The sequence below is a fragment of the Chanodichthys erythropterus genome, chromosome 23, assembly GCF_024489055.1.
Source record: "Chanodichthys erythropterus isolate Z2021 chromosome 23, ASM2448905v1, whole genome shotgun sequence".
NCBI classification, from domain to species: Eukaryota; Metazoa; Chordata; class Actinopteri; order Cypriniformes; family Xenocyprididae; genus Chanodichthys; species Chanodichthys erythropterus.
The window spans coordinates 20778957-20800557 of NC_090243.1; the positions used below are offsets into that span (position 1 = coordinate 20778957).

Sequence of the window (21601 nt, forward strand, 5' to 3'; positions counted from 1 at the left end):
TAGGAGTAACACAATAGATGCTGATAGACCCTGGATTATACAGCGAGGTCATGTGTTTATACAGTGTGTGTGTGTGTGTGTGTGTGTGTGTGTGTGTGTGTGTGTGTGTGTGTGTGTGTGTGTGTGTGTGTCCATCTTCAGCAGCACCTGTAGGTCTGAGCGTGTGTGTGCAGAAATGTGCAGAAACGCACACGCTCTTAGGAGCGAGTCTCATGAATATTTAATGAATGCAAATGAGGCTGATCTTAATCATTCCGTCAGTCTTATCCGGAGGAAATGCAGGAATGCTGGGAAATAGCCAAACAGAAACTTCTCCAGAAAATGCCTGCAGTGTTGTTTGGTTATGAACAATGAAACAGAGGTCGACTGTATGCGTTTATATATATATATATATATATATATATCCACATCACTTTCTGTCTGATTTATCAGGTTCATGTTCTCTATTAATATGCAGTTTGTTGATCTGTTCCTCATGGTAAATTTTACAAGTGCAATAATTTTATGGTTTGTTTCTGCAGTGATTTCCCTTTTTATGTGCCATTTTATTGCATAACATTTGTTTATATGCTTTATGCTCCCTGAATTATGCTTTAATTAGCATAACATAATGTTTTATGTCTCATTGCAGCCTGTGATGGCAGCGTGAACATGACTGATGTCTGGCACGGTTCATACACACGTACACACAGAGAAAAACAGCTCACAGCTCTTCTGTCTGTTAATCTAAGGTCATCCGGGGCTAGTTGTCACAGACTCTGTGTCTCAATAACTGTAGTTATGATGAATTATAACTCTATAAATCATCTGTCCTGTAGTTCAGGGCACACGAGTGCTGGCCACAGGAGGAGCGTCAGCAAACAAGGACATTTTGCAGGTATTTATGTTAGGATGCTGTCGTTATCACTGCAACACTGTAAACATGAATGTGAGTTATAGCGTGTGCATGTGTGTAATATCCCCATCATGATGCATCTGATCTGTATGTCAGGACATGTAGTGTTCGTTCATGATCAGACGTGTCTTCTCAACACCACAGGTGCTGTCTGATGTCTTCAACGCTCCGGTTTACACCATCGACGTGGCGAACTCGGCCTGTCTGGGCTGCGCTTACAGAGCTCTGCATGGTAACAACAGCTTTTGCTTATAGTTATATAAGATGATAGATTATAACACGGATCATTCTGGTGCTGTCGTCTGATTGATCAATCCACAGTCCCATAGAGACAAACTGTTAACATAAGTTTACATGATCTACTACTAGTTTTTGCCAGATTCAAATGCAGTTTCAAATGTCTAATTTTATATATTTTAATTAATATTTTAAAATATAAATGAATTATATAAAATTGTATATAAATTAATAAGTATATATAATTTAATTATATTAATATACAAATCATTAACATATTAAATGTAAATGTTAAGATTTCAATTTTTAATTAACATTCAATATTTTAACATTTTGTTTTAAAGTTAGATGTAATATTTACATTTGGACAAAAATAGATTTAAGATTTATATTTATATTTAATCATTTATATTTTTATTATTTTATTTATTTTATAATTTTATTTATAATGTCATCACATTTATAAGATAATGCATTTTAATTAATATATGAAAATATGAATTATATCAAATTATAAAAATTAGTATTTATATATACACCAACTAAATATAAATATAAATCAATTAATTATATTAATATTTAAATCATTAACATATTAAATATAAAAAATAATCAAATTGTGATTTTTATTTTTTTTTTTATTTTTATTTTTTATTTAACATTTTGATTTTAAAGTTAAATGTAAAATTTACATTTGGACAAAAATAGATTTAACATTTATATGTATATGTAATAATTTATATTTTTATAATTTTATTTATTTTTTTTATTTTTTTTGTATAATGTCATCACATTTATAAGATCATGTATTTTAATTAATATATGAAAATACTAATTTTTATAATTTGATATAATTCATATTTATATATACACCAACTAAATATAAATATATAATAATTATAAATCAATTAATTATATTAATATTTAAATCATTAACATATTAAATATAAAAATTGATCAAATTGTGATTTTTTTTTTATTTTTTATTTTTTTTTATTTTAAAGTTAAATGTAAAATTTACATTTGGACAAAAATAGATTTAACATTTATACGTATATGTAATAATTTATATTTTTACATTTTTATAATTTTATTTATTTGTTTTTTATAATGTCATCACATTTATAAGATCATGTACTTTAATTAATATATGAAAATATGAATTAAATCAAATTGTATAAATTAGTATTTATATATACACCAACTAAATATAAATATATAATAATTATAAATCAATTAATTATATTAATATTTAAATCATTAACATATTAAATATAAAAAATTAATAAAATTGTGATTTTTTTTTTACATTTTTTATTATTTAACATTTTGATTTTAAAGTTAAATGTTATATTTACATTTGGACAAAAATAGATTTAAGATTTAAGATTTATACGTTTATATTGTTTCATCACTAGATCTACAAGTTGAAGGAAGATTTGCCTGATTCACATATTATAAAATAATGCAGTTTCAAATGTAATTTTTTAATGTAATTGTTGGCCAACAATGCCCAGAGATGATAAGCATCTGCTTAAATATTTTTTGGATATAATGTAAATATATTTAGGATTTATATTTATAGTTAATAGTTTATTTGCATTATTTTATTTTATTTTTAATTTATTTTATTTATAAGTACTAATGCATGAAAAATACTTCATACCATAACGTATGATAAATGAGACATTTTAATGTTTTATTAAATGTTTATTCTGGCTAAAATTGTCAGACAGTTACTAAAATGAACAGAATGATGCTTTACTAACTGAACAGAATATCTGAATAACTGTCTGTCCTTCAGTTCAGCCGCCGCCGCCTCCGTCTCTTTGATGTCCCGCATTGATCCGATCGTACAGAGGAAGCTCTTTATACTCCACTAATGATGTCTGTTTGCTTTGAGTGTGTGAGGGCCAAAATTCAGACAGACGCTTGAGTCTGATCATGTTAAAATGATGTGATGGAGAGGGTCGTTTAAAAGCCCTCCACGAGCGCGTCAGTCACTCTACAGTCAAATCTGAGCGTCCTGTAGCCTCATTACCAGAATCAAACACGCACAGACGAGACTTCTAATCACAGGACTTTGCTTCATCTAAACATTCATTACTGACCCAGAGCGCTTTCTTTAATAGACCTCAGATCTAACTTGGAGAGCAACTTCCTCCTTAAAATTATGAAGAAGCACAACCATTTTCAACATTGATAATAATAGGGTCATGTGACACTAAAGAGAAATGATGCTGAAAATTCAGCTTTGATCACAGGATATTAAATACAGTTTACTATATATTCACATAGAAAACAGCTATTTTAAATTGCAAAAATATTTCACAATATTTCTGATTTTACTGTATTTTTGATCAAATAAATGCAGCCTTGGTGAGCAGAAGAATCATACATACAAATATATAAACTTAAATAAGGTCTGATGTGATCTGAAATGCTGTTGCTTCTCCTCTCAGACGTACCGAGACACAAATGTTTGCCTGTGTGAAACACAAGAGCCTTTTTATCGGGATGAGAGTGATTGAGTTCCTGACGGATGTGGTCTGAATCAGTTTCCCAAACTCTATTAGATTATGAGGCATTAGATGGATTAATGCGTTCACACTCGCGTCGGCCTCATTATTCCACGTTACGTCTTATCGTGAGTCAGTCATAAAGAAACGAAGCCGCGAGCGTTGAATCTGACGATTGAAGGCCGTTAATTAACGCTGGTCTTCTGACACCAGACACTGGATGGACAGCGGCTCTCGCTCACGTCAACACAAGTCCATTTCCATTACATCTGCCGCTTGATTTTAATCGCTTGTCATGATTTATTATCTTTGCTGGTGGCCGTTAGAGGTGCTGCAGTGATAACAGTGTTTCTGCTGCGTTTGCTTGAACAGGATTTTCTGGAGAATAAACCAGAGATTTCTGTAATATCTGGACAGAGACATTTGTATGAGTGCTGTAATATTAATATGATTGTCCAGATGATTTATGCATTTAATTATGCATTTATTTATTTTTGAATTTTTTATGCTTTTTTATTTATGTATTTATTTATGCATTTATTTGCTTATGTGCATTTCTGTTTATTTGGTTAAATGCATTGAAAAATTAATTTGTTTAAATGCATTTAAATTGAAATTGTTTATTTATTTATTTATTTATCACATATGTTTGCTTAAGTACATTTCCATTTATTTGTTTAAATGCATTTAAATTTATGTATTTATTTATTTGTTTAATTGCTTAAATGCATGGAAAATTCAATTTGTTAAATTTAATTTGTGAAATTTATAGTTAAATTTAATGCATTTAATTTATTTTATTTATTTATTGCATTTATTTGCTTAAGTGCATTTCCATTTATTTGTTTAAATGCATTTAAATCAATTAATTAATTCCATTATATTCCATTTATTTGGTTTAATGCATTGAAAATTGAATTTGTTTAAATGCTAAATAATATTTCAATTGATTTGTTCAAATGCATTTAAATTTAAGTTGCATTTAAACAAATACAATTTGTTTTAAATGTATTTAAATTATTTTATTTATTTTAATTTGATAATTTAAATCATTTTATTATAATTATATTATTTAAATAATTAAAAAAAAAAAATCAACTCAACTTTTATTTATAAAGCCCTTTCCAAACCATTAGAATGGACCAAAGTGCTATCCATAAAAAGTAAATAACTCTAAAACTCATACATATATACAATACCAACAAAATATATCGCCACGGAAATCATGCAACCAATCACTCATAATCCTCAGACCTTCAAAATGCATATTACATTTATATTGTTTTATTCATATGATTGTGTTTGAAGCTTGTCTGTCAAGATAAAATATCAGAAATCTATCTGACATATGAGAGTCAAATGGCCATCTCGACACTGTAATCCAGACATTATTGATCACTGAGAGACGTACGGTGCCTCGGAGGATGATGCAACGGCTGCGAGCTGAAAGAGAAACTTTGCTGTAGTTGCTTTAGAGCCTCATTAGTCTTTCACACAAGATGAAGCAACTTCTGAGAAATCGTAACACACTATAGCATCTTTTCACACACGGGCCGTCCGTCGCTGTCTGAGTGAGTTCATGCCTATTATGTCGATAGAGACGTCCACTCCTACGAAAGGTCAGCGATGCCAGAGCGATGCTTTGTAAGCCTTGCCAGTACCATATTTTGAGTCTGTTTGCTTTTGTCTCTGTTTTAATAAGGCAAAGCAATGCCTCTAATATCACATGACATCATATGGACGACCGTCTCCTGTGGATACGTTTCATTGCATTCTCTCATAAGGAAATTGCTCGGTTCAATAAGTCTTTCAAATTTAGTCGCAGTATCTTCTCATGCTGGCCTTCAGTGGCTTCTTCTCATTATTCTGCTCCTTTTCAGTACCAGAATGAATGTGAGACACGGCCACTGTGGCTGGACTGTATTTCACTGCAGTTTGATTTACAGTCATACAGCCGAGATTCATTTAAGCATTGTGTAGAAGTTAAGACATCAGATGAATATCACTGTTGATCTGAAAGTTGATTTTTACCTAGTTGAACATCTCACAGTCTCACAATCTTTCATTTGTCTGAGCTGCTTTATTCCATGAAATGAAAATAAGATGTGATTTATAGTTAGAATCACTGAAAAGGACAAAAAAAACAACATAAAAGGTTAGTTAGTTAGACAGATAGTTTTATTTTTCTGAGCCACTCTATTCCATGAAATGAATTTTGGATTGTTATTTATAGTTAAAATATCTAAAAAGGAAAAAAAGCACCATAAAAGTTTGGTTGGTTGGGTTGGTTTGTTGTTTGGTTTGTTTGGTTGGTGGATTGGTTGGTTGGTTGATTCGTTGGTGGGTTGGTATGGTGGTGGGGTGGGTTGGGTGGGTGGCTAAGTTGGTGAGTTGGTGAGTTGGTTTGTTTGGTGGATTGGATGGTTGGTGGATTGGTTGGTTGGTTGGTTGGTTGGTGGGTTGGTTAGGTTGGTTGATTGGGTGGATGGTGGATTGGTTGGTGGGTTGGATGGATGGTGGATTGGTTGGTTGGTGGGTTGGTTAGGTTGGTTGATTGGGTGGTTTGGTTGGTGAGTTGGTTTGGTTGGTGGATTGGATGGATGGTGGGTTGGTGGGTTGGTTAGGTTGGTTGATTGGGTGGTTTGGTTGGTGAGTTGGTTTGGTTGGTGGATTGGTTGGTTGGTGATTTGGTTGGTTGGGTGGGTTAGTGGATTGGATGGTTGTTTAGTTTGGTTGGTTGGTTGGTTGGTTGGGGGGTGGGTTGGTTAGGTTGGTTGGTTGATTGGGTGGATTGGTTGGTGAGTTGGTTTGTTTGGTGGATTGGTTGGTTGGTTGGTTGGTGGGTTGGTTAGGTTGGTTGATTGGGTGGATGGTGGATTGGTTGGTGGGTTGGATGGATGGTGGATTGGTTGGTTGGTGGGTTGGTTAGGTTGGTTGATTGGGTGGTTTGGTTGGTGAGTTGGTTTGGTTGGTGGATTGGATGGATGGTGGGTTGGTGGGTTGGTTAGGTTGGTTGATTGGGTGGTTTGGTTGGTGAGTTGGTTTGGTTGGTGGATTGGTTGGTTGGTGATTTGGTTGGTTGGGTGGGTTAGTGGATTGGATGGTTGTTTGGTTTGGTTGGTTGGTGGATTGGTTGGTTGGTGGGTTGGTTAGGTTGGTTGATTGGGTGGTTTGGTTGGTGAGTTGGTTTGGTTGGTGGATTGGTTTGGTTGGTGGATTGGTTGGATGGTTGGTTGGTGGGTTGGTTAGGTTGGTTGGGTGGTTTGGTTGGTGAGTTGGTTAGGTTGGTTGGGTAGTTTGGTTGGTGAGTTGGTTTGGTTGGTGGGTTGGTTATTTGGTTTGGTTGGTGGATTGGTTTGGTGGGTTGAGTTGGTTTGGTTGGTTGGTTGGTTTGGTTTGATTGGGTGGGTGGGTAAGTGGGTTGGTTTGGTTGGTGGATTAGTTTGTGGGTGGATTGGTGGGTGGGTTGGTTGGTTTGGTTTGGTTTGGTTGATTGGTTGGTGGGTTGGTGTGGTTGGTTGGGTTGTTTAGTTGGGTGGTTGGGTTGGTTGGTTTGTTGGTTTTATTTGTCTGAGCTGCTCCATTCAATAAAATAAAAATAGGATGTAATTTATAGTTATATTCATAGTCATTTATATCTAAAAAGGACAAAAAAACTATGTTAGTTTTATTTGTCTGAGCTGTTCTATTCTATAAAATGGAAATTGGATTGTAATTTAAAATCTCTAAAAAGGACAAAAAGCACAATAAAAGTTTATTCATTTATTTAGTTTTTTTTTTTTTTTTTCCCTGAGCTGCTCTATTCCATAAAATTAGTTTTGGATTGTGATTTATACTACTCCCTAAAACTCTTTATAAAACACACAAAAAACTATTTTTTAATATGTAGCACACTGTACTTCATTCCATCTGTGTTTCATCATGTATGTTAAGTAACAGTGACTAAAAATAACTGTAATGTCTTCCTCCAGGCCTGGTGGCAGAAACAGGAGCATCTTTCACAGAGACACTCAGAAGCGCTCCGGATCCGCAGCTGGCCGTGAGACCCAAACAAGGAGCTCAGGAGGTAAAAACACAAACTCACTCACTCCAGGACACTTCACAATCTGAGATCATCTCTTGAATATGATTCACACTTTTTCAAAGTCTAGATTTTGGGCTCTCCTAGAACAGGTTTTCCTGCCTGAATGTTGATTATTTTCCTCATATTCTCTATTGTTGTAGCTCCTCTCTTCTCAGTCTGTCAGAAACACTGATATAGAGAAGAACTGGGACTTTTGCAGAGCTTTTTCATGCTCAAACAGCAACATTACTTGTTGAAAAACATAATAGGATCTCTTTAAATCCACGTGTATGATGTAGTAACAGCGTCTCCTTATTGTTGAGACCCGACAGGAAATATCTGCTGTTAGTTGATTCAGACCTGACTGATATTAGTGAAACTGCAGTCGTTCTGACCTTTTCACGCTGCTGAACGCAATGCGTCTCTTCTGCGTTTTTACCTGCTGAACTCTGCTTTATGAGTCACTGCGTCTTCATTAAATGCTTCTTCCAGATTGGAGAGACGGATTGTGTAGGAAATTACATGCCAGCCTCTCTGCCTATTCAGCAGGGTCAGTCCGGGATGAGCCAAACGCTGCTGACTTTAGACAAGGCCTCTTTCATCGAGCGCTGGATCATTTAAAGCTTTACGAACACTATTAGACCCCATGAACCTGCAGAATGAGAATAATACACACATACTTGATGGAAAATATAAGAGCAATGCATTTATGTCATGTTAACGTGGTTCTGAACAGCAGACCTCAGGAATATGAATATTGAAGTTCACCCTCATATAATTTTTTTTAATGCTTTTTCTCCTAATTCCTGACATAAATGAGTATGGACTAATTCTTTTATGCTTGATATTTTGCTTTTAACCCAGATGTGGATTCAGGTGTCACTATTCTTCATTTCTCAAAAGTCTTTTCTTTATATTTATTTTTGTTGAAACTAGTTTGTTTATTTATTAAATTATTGATTCATTGAATTTAAACTTATTTATTTAATTCATTTAAATTTATTTATTTTATTTAATTTAAAATGTAATTAGTTGAATTGCATTTAAATATTTTTTTTTATTTAAATATTTTATTTATATATTTATTACATTTAAATGTATTTAATTTCATTTAAATAAATGCATTTCAATTAATCTTTTAAATTATTTAATTTATTTATATATGTATTTATTTTAATATGCTTATTATAATTATATTTAAATAATTTTATTATAATTATCTTATTCAACTGATTGTATTAGAATTATATTATTTAAATAGTTCTGTTAGAATTAGTTATTCTATTTAATAACAGAGAAAGTAGAGGAAGTTTTGAGTTTTGGAAGTTAGAATATGTTTCATAGTACAATTAACTTTTTTTATGGAAATTTCCATCTATTTTGCTTTATGTTTCTGGATATGAATATGTTAGAGTAAGCATGATTTATTATTATGAGCCGTTTATATTATATTTTGTTGTTTGGTGGTCCAGTTTACTTGTCAGGAGCGTTTTAACTTCCTCCCCGATTACAGCTACAAGATTGACAGCTCCATTTAGCAGAAGGCAAATTGAACAAAAATTCCCATCATGCTCTGTGAATGAGGTGACAGGGTAACGTTCATACTTAAACCTTATTATTATGCATGAGTTTGGCTTTGACGGCTCAACGGGAAACATTATGATCTGTTTTTTCTTCTGAATGCTGTTGCTGAAGGGTGAATATGTAGTTTGTGTTAGAGATCATATGACTTGACTTCTGCAGAACACAAAAGGAGATGTTCAGCAGAATGTTCCAGGGCTCCAACCAGGATTATAAATTCATCTATATATGACCTGCTATATTCCACGAGTAAAACAGTGAAACTGAAGTCATTATCCACTGAAAGGCTTCGACTTCAGAAGACTAACAATATAGTGTGAGAGTCGTGCTGTTCTGTTCTTGTTTGGAGCTCAACACAGATGAAATAAAGAGATATGGATCTGAAGTAAGTAAATGGGCAGAATTATAATTTTTAGATCAATTATTCCATTAACGTCCAACTCTAAAGTTTTGTTTCAACACGTATCTGTGTTAGCATGTGCACATGAAAAGTGTATGGAAGCCCTTTTCCACCACGTAAAAAAATCATGCTTTGGTGACAAAATGACACAATTATGACATACTAAAGCATGATCAGGAGACAAAAAAGTCAAAATTAGGATATAAAAAGTCAAAATTGTGACGAAAAAGTTGAAATTATGACAAGTTTTTAAAAAGTATGGAATTATTTCAACTTTTCTCATTGACTTTTAATCAATATCATTATTTATACTGTCATAATTATTTAAAAGTGATAATGAAAAATTATGATAGAAAAAGTCAAAATTATGACAAAAAGTAATTAAATCCTTAATTTAACTTTTCTCATAATTGACTATTATGAGAAATTGACTTATTTTTATCATAATTATGACTTAGTATGTCTTATTTTGACTCATATTTGGTCATAATTATGAAATAAAAAGTCATAATTATGAAAAAAAGTCAAAATGATGATAGAAAAAGTTGAAATTGTGGCATAAAAAGTCAAAATGATGCTTTATTTTACTTTTCTCATTTTTAATCTCATAATTGACTTTTTATGTCATAAATTATGGCATAGTATGTCATCATTTTGACTTTTTATCATAATTATGACAGTATGTTCTATTTTTGACACTTTTTATCTCATTTTGACCTTTTTTTTCTTATAATTTTGACTTTTTAACTCATAATTATGACTTTTTAGGGTCTGTATACACACCATTTTCAATTAAAAACTAAAAACTTTATGCGTTTTGTCCATTCATTTACATTACAACTGTGTTTTTGGGGGCCTTTTGAAAACGATACTGTTATCGTCTCCATGTAAATTACAAAAACGAGAATTTGCAAAAGTGGTGACGTCATATGCATGTGTATTATGTATTCAGTCTATAGGCGTGTAGTGTTTCTTTAGAAATTGACAGCGCCAACTAATGGTTGTTTCGCAGATCCGTGTGAACAAGGTCGTTTTGATGTCTGTATGTGAAAAGTTTTAAAAAACTCAAAAGAAAAAGTGTTCCATTTTTAGTATATTGTTGTCATGTAAACGTACCCTTAAACTCTTAATAATGAATTTACCAAAGCATTTTCCCTACACAGCAAAATCACCAATGGTCCCTCTCTAAAAAGTAACACCGAAACAGAATTAAAGTTAATGAGATTATTAAGGAATTAATTGATGAATGAGCATTAGTGATGAACACCTGCTGTTAACAAGCAGAATCACTGAAGAAAAGAAACTCGTCCTCTGCTGAGATCTTGAGATACATAATGTCTTTTATCTTCAGTTGATTTCATCTATGACTGTGGCTGAAGTCAGTTGTAGTTCTTGTGTTTCTCTTTTCTTCATTGATTCTGCTTGTTAACAGCAGGTGTTCATCACTAACACTCAATCATCACTTAATTCATCGCTTAATTATCTCATTAACTTTAACTCTGCTTCAGTGTTACTTTAACCCCATTTAGAGAGGGGCCATATGTAGAGATGATTTTGTCGTGTATGTGACCAAAATGGGCCTCCACAGAAATGTGGCGTCTGAAGTGAATCATACGCCCTCGTCCAGCGCTCTGACGGCCTGTTCAGTCTGCAGACGCACAGAGACACCTGGAGAGTCACTCATTCATTGAAGGAACACTAAATCAACACACACACGTGTGATTCCTCTTGAGGCTCTGCTCCGCTGTGATCTACAGTTGCATTATTTATCATGATTCAGACTCTGAACCCGTCCGTCGTCACATGTGTCACGTAGCGTGTGCCGCTGGATTATGGGACATGAATTAGAGATGTGATTTTGATTATATTAGTGTGTGTCATGCCTAGGGCTCTGGATTATTATAACCGTAATAATTCGCTCTGACCTGAAGCGGCGACATTAACTACATATTCAAATGAGCAGCTGATTATATCTCTAATATCGTTCATGTATCTCATTCCCTTTAAGAAGAGCTGGATTTACATCTTTGTTGTATGATGACGTTGAACTGAATCGATTCACAAGAGCCATTCTGTGCAGTTTGAATCAGTTTTAGTCCATTGTTTGCTCATATGAAAGTAAATCATAGAAGCATTGATTCTGCGCTGTAATCTTTTGAGTTTTTGCTGACTCGGTAATGTCGTGTCTGTTTTGCTTGTGCATCAGTTGCAGTCGTCCATCAAACTTCTTTATTGGCCCGTTTCTCACACAAACCTCTTCATCCTCAGCTGAAGTCATATTAAGTATGCTGTTGAAATGTTACGTGCTGCACATTTCTCTCCGGATGAGCCGCTGCTGCCTCACGCAAAATCGATGGATCATGTCAAGGGCCGGAAAGCAATTTTCCGAGGGAGAAAACATCTAACAAACCCACCCTGAGGGGACGAGATGACCAGCCGTCATCTTCAACATCATCTGATGAATTCATAAATCCTGATTATTATTTTATTACCAGTAGTTGCACGTGTCAAGTATTGATCCCAGTTCACACTTTAGTGGATATAAAGTCTGCAGAATCACTGTAGAGAGAGTTGATATAGACGGCACTGCAGGCTTCATACATGGCAGAAGAGCTGAAATGTCGATTTATGAATCAGTTTATATTTCATTCAATGCTCAAAGTGTCAATAAAATGTCAATAAATAAATGAAATAATAATATTAGCAAAAAAATTAAACAAATATAATAATAGTTGTCATTGTAAGTAAAATACAATAATAATTAAAAAAATGTATGATAAATAATCTTAAATGTGATAAATAACAGGCATATGATAATTATTATCATTATTATAAAATTTATATTATATAATTATACAACTATTATTTGTCCAATTATAAATAATAATGAAACATAAATATAATAATTATTATTTTTGTAATAAAATAATAATTACAGTAAATAATCATTCAACTTATTATTATACTTTTTAAAATTACTATTATAAGTCATAATAAAACTGAAATAATTATAAAAATTATAATAATAAATATAACATGTATATGATAATTATTATTATCATTATTATAAAATATATAATTTATATTATATAATTATACAATTATTATTTGTCTAATTATAAATAATGATAATGAAACATAAATATAATAATTATTATTATTGTTATAAAATAATAATTAAAATAAATAATCATTCAACTTATAATAGTAATTTTAAAAAGTATAATAATAAATCATAATAAAACTGAAATACTTATAAAAATTATAATAATAAATATAATTAATAAATTTTATATATATATATATATATATATATATATATATATATATATATATATATATATATATATATAAATAATGAAACAATAATACATAATAATCATTAAAAAATAAATTTTATAATAATAATTATTACATATAATAATGATAATAATAATTATTATAATGAAATAATCATTAAACATAGATATAATATTATAAAAAAACTAATAATACTAATAGATAATCATTAAAAAAATTAATTATAAAATAATTATTATTATTATAAAGTAATAATAATAATAATAATGAATTCATTATTAATTATTAATTTAATTAATAAAAGCAATAATAACATTATTTATTTAATTATTTATTAATATTGGTGTTTTTATAATAATGCCTTTGCCACCAGCACTCCACTAATAATCCACTCAAGTCTGTGTTAGAGAGTTTTTACCGTGGTAAAAGATGCTGATTTCATGTCATGATGAAGACCCTTATATGGATTATAACTTTGCCACAGTTGCAAATGAGTAAATATCCAGACACATGAATGTCAGCATCCGGTTGAAATAAACTCCTCAAGGACAACTGAAGATGCGGTAGTCAAATCTAATACATGACAAAACCTTATTATATTTCTGTGCATTATATATCACAGAAATATGAGCTGAATGTGACGTCATCACGGTTCTTAACCTTAGCCGTCATATAAATGACAGAGAGAGATGGGGACCGAAGTGCATGAGAAAAAACACATTAATCTTTTGTTTTGTAATATTGAAAGTGCAGATAATTGACGTGTTTTTCTCGTGTTTGCAGGTTTATGCGCCGCTGCTGCTCAGATACGCTGCGCTGGAGGATGAACTTCTGAAATAACTCAATCTGCTGTGAACAAACACTTATTACTGCACAATATTAATCCACCACACATCTACAGATCACTCCTTTGAAGCCAGGACCTAATGCATCAACACTTTAAACATGTGAATCATGTGATCAGACCCACATGTTCATGACAAAGTAGCAGAATTTCTGTAAAGGGACCTAATTTCATAATAAAAGTCTGTTTAAATTTGTTCTTTTGTGTTTGGATTTATAGTCTCATATTGCAGTTTGGAGGAACATCTGATAAAACGCATTAAAGGTGAAGTTGTGCTCATTTTTTCTTCCCTATTGTGACATTTATCCGAGTGAAACGGCTTTGCAAACAAGAATAAATGTAGGGCGGGGCTTGATTTTGTCTGTGGGGAATTGATTGGATGGTAGTGGTCTGCTATTGGTGGATCTCATTTGAGTGACAGGTCATCATCAGAGAAGTGATGGAAGAGCGAGGGGAAGTTATTCTGATTCAAGATTACGAGGAACATGAATTTAAAACGATAATGATGTGCACCGCTAAATCATTTCGAATAAACACTGCAATATTCCTTTAAAATAATGATTTCATGCTGACTTTAACATTGATTCACTGTGTCTGAATGAGCCGTTGTGTGTATTCTGCTGTGATTTTTGCACATCTGTGACCTTCAGTGGTCAAAGTGGAGATATTCAGATCTCCTGTTTTTCCCACCTGAGCTGCTGAAGATAAACGCCGGATACTGAATCAGTCTGTCAGAAAACACTTTACACACTGAAATATTGTTCCTCAAGGCCTCGGTGACGGTTCAGATCTGATGTTCAGTGCACCAGCTATGCGTTTTCCTGTATTTTATTCATTTTCAGGATGGATTTGGGAAAAGTGGACTCTATTGACTGAGCAAATGCAGATAGCTTGCTTTGCACATGGAATTTTGTCTTAATATCTGTCTTTTGATAATGTAGTGTTCAAAATTTTGGTTTTTTTAAACAAGTTTTCTTTATTGATCAAAAATTTGAAAAATTTTTACAATTTAAAATAGCTGTTTTTGTTGTGAATATATTGTAAAATGTAATTTATTCCTGTGATCAAAGCTGAATTTTCAAGAGCAGTGAGTTTCTCTTTATCTTCTCAGTATTCTTCTTTAATTAAAGTCGACCTATAATGCGCCTTTCACAAGATGTAACATAAGTCTCTGGTGTCCCCAGAATGTGTCTGTGAAGTTTCAGCTCAAAATCCCCCACAGATCATTTATTAGCTTGTCAAATTTGGGTTTGAGCAAAAACACACTGTTTTTGTGTGTGTCCCTTTAAATGCAAATGAGCTCCGCTTTCCAGAAGAGGGCGGAGCTTTAACTGCTCAACAACAACAAAGCTGGAGAATCTCACGCAGCCAAAATGTCGACACTGATGGAGAGACTCAGGAAGAAGTTTTAGACATTTCTCAACGGTTAGTGGATAAATTTATGTTGATTCAACTCATCCACTAGCATGTGCCGTCATGTTCATCTTTTGTGTTGAATTGATCCTCGTTTGGCGTAAAATGACGGCATGACAACAACACTCCACAAACAGTGAATCTTTTCCTTATAAATTTGGAGTCAAATGAGTCGGACAGAGACTTTCGAGACCCAGAGCTGCTGTGATTTCTCGTCTCGTACACTGGCATATATTCATGTAAAACAGCCGCTCGAACAAAGATGCTGAACTTCAAAGATGCAAAGCAATAGTGACAAATCCATCCGTCTGAAGATCCGGGATCAAAGGCTTCCACGCCGAGACGCTGAACGACACAGAGACTCTTGTGCTTCTGTTTCAGCTTCAGAGCAGGTGTAGAGGAGCGACGCGTGTCCTCAAATCATCTACTTCTTTTTCGTTCTTTTATGTGCATGTTTGTATTAAGAAGATTCACAGTTAACCAGGAACGTTCTGGCAAGGTTCTCTCAAAGTTATGAACAAACATCCAGAAAGATGAAAGAAATGTTCATTCTCAAAACATCATTTATTCATTGTTTAATGGAACTTTTTTTCTTTAAACACTTCAGTTAGATGTTTGTTTAAAGTTTTTAAATGTTACTACTTGTTTCGGAATGTTCATTCAAATGTAACATTCCAGTAATGTCTGAAGATGATAAAATGGAATGTTTGCACATTCTTAGAACACATTTTAGTTAGCTGGATTTGTCTGTTTGCATTGTTAGAATAGTTCAGTAGTTGTTTTCCTGCAGTTATGAGGATCATTAGTTTAATTATGTGTTTATGTCTGCAGATGAATATCCTGTGAAGCAGAAGCCATAAGCGGCGCAGCGGTGGCGGTCAGTCCTGAGATGAGTGGAGGGACACAGATGGTCAGTTCAACAGGGGTCAAACCCGAATCGCTCTAATCACAGACCGTCCCGCTGCGTTTAGGGCCTCAGAGATCTGCTGAAGGTTTCAGCGTTTACACACAGATTAATGCTGGTGCACTGTCACTCAGACCTGTGCTCAAAACATCTAAAGCATCTCCATTAATAATGAGCAGATCCAAACAAACAGCCGATTTCATTAGTCAGCGGTCAAGAATAGTTCAGAAACATCATGGATGCTCAATGTGCTACTAAGTTCAAGGTTTGTTTTGGTATTTTATAGGCAATTTATGGCTTAAATAATAAAAATAATTGCAGCGTTATATCTTACAATTCAATAGCGAGTTTATATCTCACAATTATGAGAAAAGAAGTCAGAATTAAGAGTTATAAAGTACAAGTTGTGAGATTTTACGTTGCAATTACCTTATTTTCTGAGTGTGATTGTGATCAGCAGTGTGATTGACCAATGAAATCGTGAGAAGCGGAGTTTGTACTTAACTGTTTAGGGAATAAAGTGCAGCAAAAATGCATTGAAAGTATCTAAAGTGCAATATTACAGTATTTGCATTTAGTCTAATAGCAAAAATATGTTTTTTGATCAGTTACTTAAATTGTGCTGGTGATTTGAAAGCATTTTGATATTTATCCTTTGCCAGACTTGATCTGAATAATGACACTATTTTCTTCTGTAGAGCTGCTTTACAGCTAAAATTGTTTCATAATTGATTAATTTTACAACATTAACGCTGTTTGGGTTGTTCTGACCCAGTGGTTGGGTTAAATGTTTGACTCAATGTGCTGGGTAGTTTTATTTAACTCAACTATTGTTTAAAAATGACAGTATTTCTTGCTTAAAATGAACCCAAAATATGTTGGAAATTAACATTTATTAATAAGTTTTATAAATAATATTTATTATTTATTAAATTGCTTATTAATAAATGTTCACCTTTTAATTATTATTGTATCCTCTAGTAATTATGTGTCTGATTTTTAACTTCCAACCTATTTTGGGTTCATTTTAAACCAGACATATAGTCATTTTAAACAATAGTTGAGTTAAATAAAACTACCCAGCAGGTTAGGCAAACATTTAACCCAACTTGGGTTGTTTTTAACCCAGCATTTTTATTTTTTTTTAGTGTTTAGAAATAAATATAAAACATTTGTTACATTATAAATGTCTTTCCTGTCATTTTAGATCAATTTAATGCATTTTTGCTGAATAAAAATATGAAATTCTTTAAAGAAAAAAATCTAACCCCAAACGTTTGAGTGGTAGTGTATGTGTTATATTTATTATTCATAATATATCTAATAATACTGTAGGAGTTTCTGTGTTTAATCTCAGATTAGATCTGTGTGTTAATATAATTACATTTTGTGATGATATAAAGAACCAAGCAGTTGAGATTTGCTATATAGTATGTGGATAAAGCTGGACATACTTATCTATCCAACTCTATATAAAGAGCCGTGCAATAATAGTTACATTTTGGGACGATATAATCAATGGGATTTGCTATATCGTGTATGTGAAGTGTTGGCGATTTTCTCTTTGCACGTTGTAAAGCTGTCGTGGATCTTCTCCATCACAGTTTTCAAACCCTGTTATTTGTCTGATGGTTTTGACCCGCTCGTCTTCCGCTGATGGAAAACCTCTGATTGAGTTTATTGATGCTGTTGGCCGTGTCCAAGTCAATCTGCAAATAAAAAGCTTCACGCTGAGCTCCTCTGGCTTTAATGTCTGTGAGAGCGAGGAGCTGTTTTTCTGGAGCGGAGGGTGATTTTAGACTGTGAAGACACTAGATGGACATGATAATGAACGGAAGCAGCTGCATGTTAACGAGCGCCAGCAACACATCGCTGGGAAAACATTGCTTTCAAACTATTTTCACTCAGAAATCGCTAGTAAATTTCACAAATAATTACAATGATACAACAAAGAACAGTGAATTAGTGTTATTTTAATTTTATTATAGTTCTTTTATATTTTAGTTTTCATGTGTTTTTGTCATTGTATTCTTTTTTTTATTATTATTATTATTGCTATTTATGTCTAATTCATTTTTATTTTAGTTAGTGTGGTACTTATTTCCAGTTAAAAAATTTAGTGTTTCAAAACTTATTTCAGTTTATTGCAGAGGCAACATTTCTAATTTTTGTTTAGTTTGTTTTTTAACTTATATATATGCTGTTTGTGGAGTTGTTTAATCAGATCTTAAGAGGGATTTAATGTCTTCTTATAACTTCAGTGGATTTAATTTTTTCTGTTCTTGTTGTTTCTCTTTCCTTCAGTGATTCTGCTTGTTAACAGCAGGCGTTCATCAGTATCTGAATTCACTCGTTTGTTTTTATTATATTTACTATATTAATGAAATAATGTAGGGAATAGTGAATCGAAGTGTTGACTTTGAGCGCTGTTAATTCACAGTTATATTGCAGTAGGCTACTTTCTCGAAAACTAAAAATATTACCCAGAATGCATTGTTTTCAGCGGCATATTACTGTTTTAACGGAAAAGAGTGTTTTACTGTCAAAATGTGGTTGTTTTTTACAGCATTTTATTACAATGCAGTACTTATATATATTAAATAAGGTGAATTTCATACTTAAAACAAGAAACAATTAATTTTTTGCCATATATGTTTTCTTGTTTTAAGCAGAATCGTAAATGGTACATCCTCAAATTTACAGTTTAAAGTGTTTTGTATCTGTTTGTATTTCCTGATGTTGATTCAGGTCAGAATTTGGCTGTAACTGCTGATGATGTGATAAAACTAATTAATATTTATGAATAATATCCAAGCAGATTCATAAGGCATCATCATATCCTGTGACGTCCACATCTGCGCTCTCAAATGTAAGTCTCGCTCTTTCCCCTGAAAACACATTTTATTTTTATCTTGTTTGTTGTTTTCTTCTGGCTGACCTTTCACAAATACAAGCATGTTTAAATCTGTGATCTGAAGCAGAAAACTGACCTTTAACCAATCAGAGTTCAGTGTTGTTCTCCACTGGCCGCTCAGCATGTTTAACATCCAGCACAGGGTATGTTGAGACGAGCGCGATCACTTCCTCTTGCCGCAGGAAGTAGTTTAATCTGCTCTTCGCTCCTGCCAATGGCTCATTAGTGAGTTATATTTCATTTCGATCCGTCAAGCTGCTGGAAAATCTGCTGCTTTATTGTGAGAAATGACTTCATCTCGTTACGTTTCGCAGCTTTCCCTGTCAGATTCATTTCAGCTAATTAATATGCTTCCTAATTAATGTACACACACGCTTCTGTTGCTAATTTAAGAGGTCTGACTTCACATCAGATTTTAGGGAGTACAAATATCATAATATCTCTGCGTTTATGATTTGAAGTCAACATGAAGTGCTATTCAAGTGATTTACTTTTGACAGAAACAGATGAGAGGAAAATGTAGAGTGTTTTTCTTCAGAATAACATGCACTGATGAATTCTAGATTTTAAGTTAATAAATACATTTTGATTTCATGCAATAGTTTGCATTTAGTGAGTGGTGTCTTGTAATTTTTTTTGCATTATTAATCTGATTTTGAAGAATATATTGACTTTTGGCAGCCTGATGAAGATAATATGATAGATTATATGTAAAAATTATATCAAACCCAATTTTTTAATCGCTCTAGAAAGGTCAAGCACAGTGCATTGTGGGATACAGTGTACTACACATAAACAAAACACACTTATTTTAATATCATTTGGATACTATTATAGTTATTAATATTTTTAATTAGTTTAGATTTTTATATTTTCTGTTTAAATTTAAATTGTAGTTAAAATTTGAGTAATTGTTTGTTTTTTTTGTCATTATTATTAGTTTTTTTAAAATTCGTCTTTATGGTTTTTATATTTTTTTATTTCAGTTTTAGTGAATTTGGATTTTATTTTTATATTTTACCATTTCATTTAAATTTTAGTTAAAGTTTTAGTAATTTTGTTGTGTTTTTTTTAAATATATTTTGTAGTTTTAATTCATTTTATTTCGGTTTTAGTGAAATTTTTTTGATTTTTATTTTATTTTTTATTTTAGTTTGTTTATGTATATTTTTTTATAATTTTAAATCATTTTAATTTCAGTTTGAGTTATTTTTGTTCATCAAGTTGCTTTGGCAACTAGCTGAAATAAAATGTTTATTTCATTTCAGGTAAGTTTTATTTTATTTCAAGTAACAAAAGTTTTTTTATGGGTTAATCAACTATAATAACCCGAACACACAGTAATGCATACTTCAGAAGTAAAGTTGGTAGCTTTTCCAAACTGTCGTTAAACAAACAAACAAGGTGTTCTGGTACTTAAATGAGAAATAAGGTTATTTAAGTTTCCTAAAAGTGATTGAAATATACACATTTGGACAAAATGCCTTTTGCGTTTTCAAGAAATATCCTCTTGTTCCACTGGTAAAGCAGTTTGATGCCCTATACAGTACAGTATACAGTATGTAAGTGTTGCAGAAAATAAAGCCCATCTTTGCATTTCCCAATTATACATTCCCTGATCAATTAAAGTGTCAGGTTTGATTTTATTCCGACGCATTAGCATGTCAGGCGTGCCGGAGACGAGGCAGTGTGCCATTCTGGATAAATCACTGTCAGCCGCCGCGCTGACGCCGCACATTGTATTGTCATTGTGTCAGTTTGAGGAATAATGCAGCAGAGAGAAACGCTCTCACTCCAGAACTGCTGAAACTCCTGTTCCTCTGCTTCGCTTACCGTCCTTCTCTCGAGTTTGAGAATCTGCAGTGAATTCAGTTTCGATTGGACCCTGTGAAACACTAACACTAAACCAATTACTCACCTTTGAAACTGACTTTCTAGTGTGAGTTTTTCAGATGCAGATGAAGCCTCACTCTCACCCCGTGTCACATGTTCCCTGTGATTCCCCCTCAGGTGATCATTGATTCGGCTCTTTTATTCTCACCTATGGCTCTGTTTTACTGCCGGATTAGAAGAATGTATGGAAGTGAGAAGTGACATCTATGATGATGACGCAGCCGTCCGTGTCCCAGATACCCGCTGATGTGGAAAGTCCTGGCAAACGGATCCATCTTCCCTCACCTGCCGCTGTCTCGTCTCTGGAGGGGGTGAACACTTATGCACCAACGTCTCATGTGCATTTCTGCTGCTGAGCATCAATATTGTATGGTGTTAAATAAACACACACACACTGATTTGGTCAGACGGCCCAGTCTGTTGTGATTGGTCAACCTGTAAGTAATGGAAAAACATGACTTATTTTTTTACAGTACATGAATGAAACTCCATCTCGTTGTACTTACTGCACATGTAATTAAGTGTGTGATCTTGACCAGAGCGGATTTATTCATCAAACCCTTTGCTTCCTTTAATTAATTCATGTTTAAAGTTACAGAGTGTAAAATATTATTCAGGGCTTTGAATAGCAGGAATGA

At 32.9% G+C, this 21601-nt stretch overlaps 1 protein-coding gene across 4 annotated transcripts in view; it reads left to right on the forward strand.

Annotated features, from left to right (window-relative positions):
• Positions 1 to 21261, forward strand: part of xylb (xylulokinase homolog (H. influenzae)) — a 43144-nt gene extending 21883 nt beyond the window's left edge. For 3 of the 4 annotated variants that reach the window (XR_010893775.1, XR_010893776.1, XR_010893777.1), the window contains 7 exons: positions 819 to 877; positions 1040 to 1127; positions 7623 to 7717; positions 13779 to 14103; positions 16084 to 16162; positions 18975 to 19025; positions 21081 to 21261. Coding sequence is in view for 1 of the 4 variants with exons in the window: in XM_067377979.1 (XP_067234080.1) it covers positions 819 to 877; positions 1040 to 1127; positions 7623 to 7717; positions 13779 to 13835 (299 nt within the window). In the remaining 3 variants the exon portion in view is untranslated. Of the gene's footprint in view, positions 1 to 818; positions 878 to 1039; positions 1128 to 7622; positions 7718 to 13778; positions 14369 to 16083; positions 16163 to 18974; positions 19026 to 21080 lie in introns of those variants that run through there. The other variant, XM_067377979.1, reaches the window with a different exon arrangement.
• The last annotated feature ends 340 nt before the right edge of the window (positions 21262 to 21601 follow it).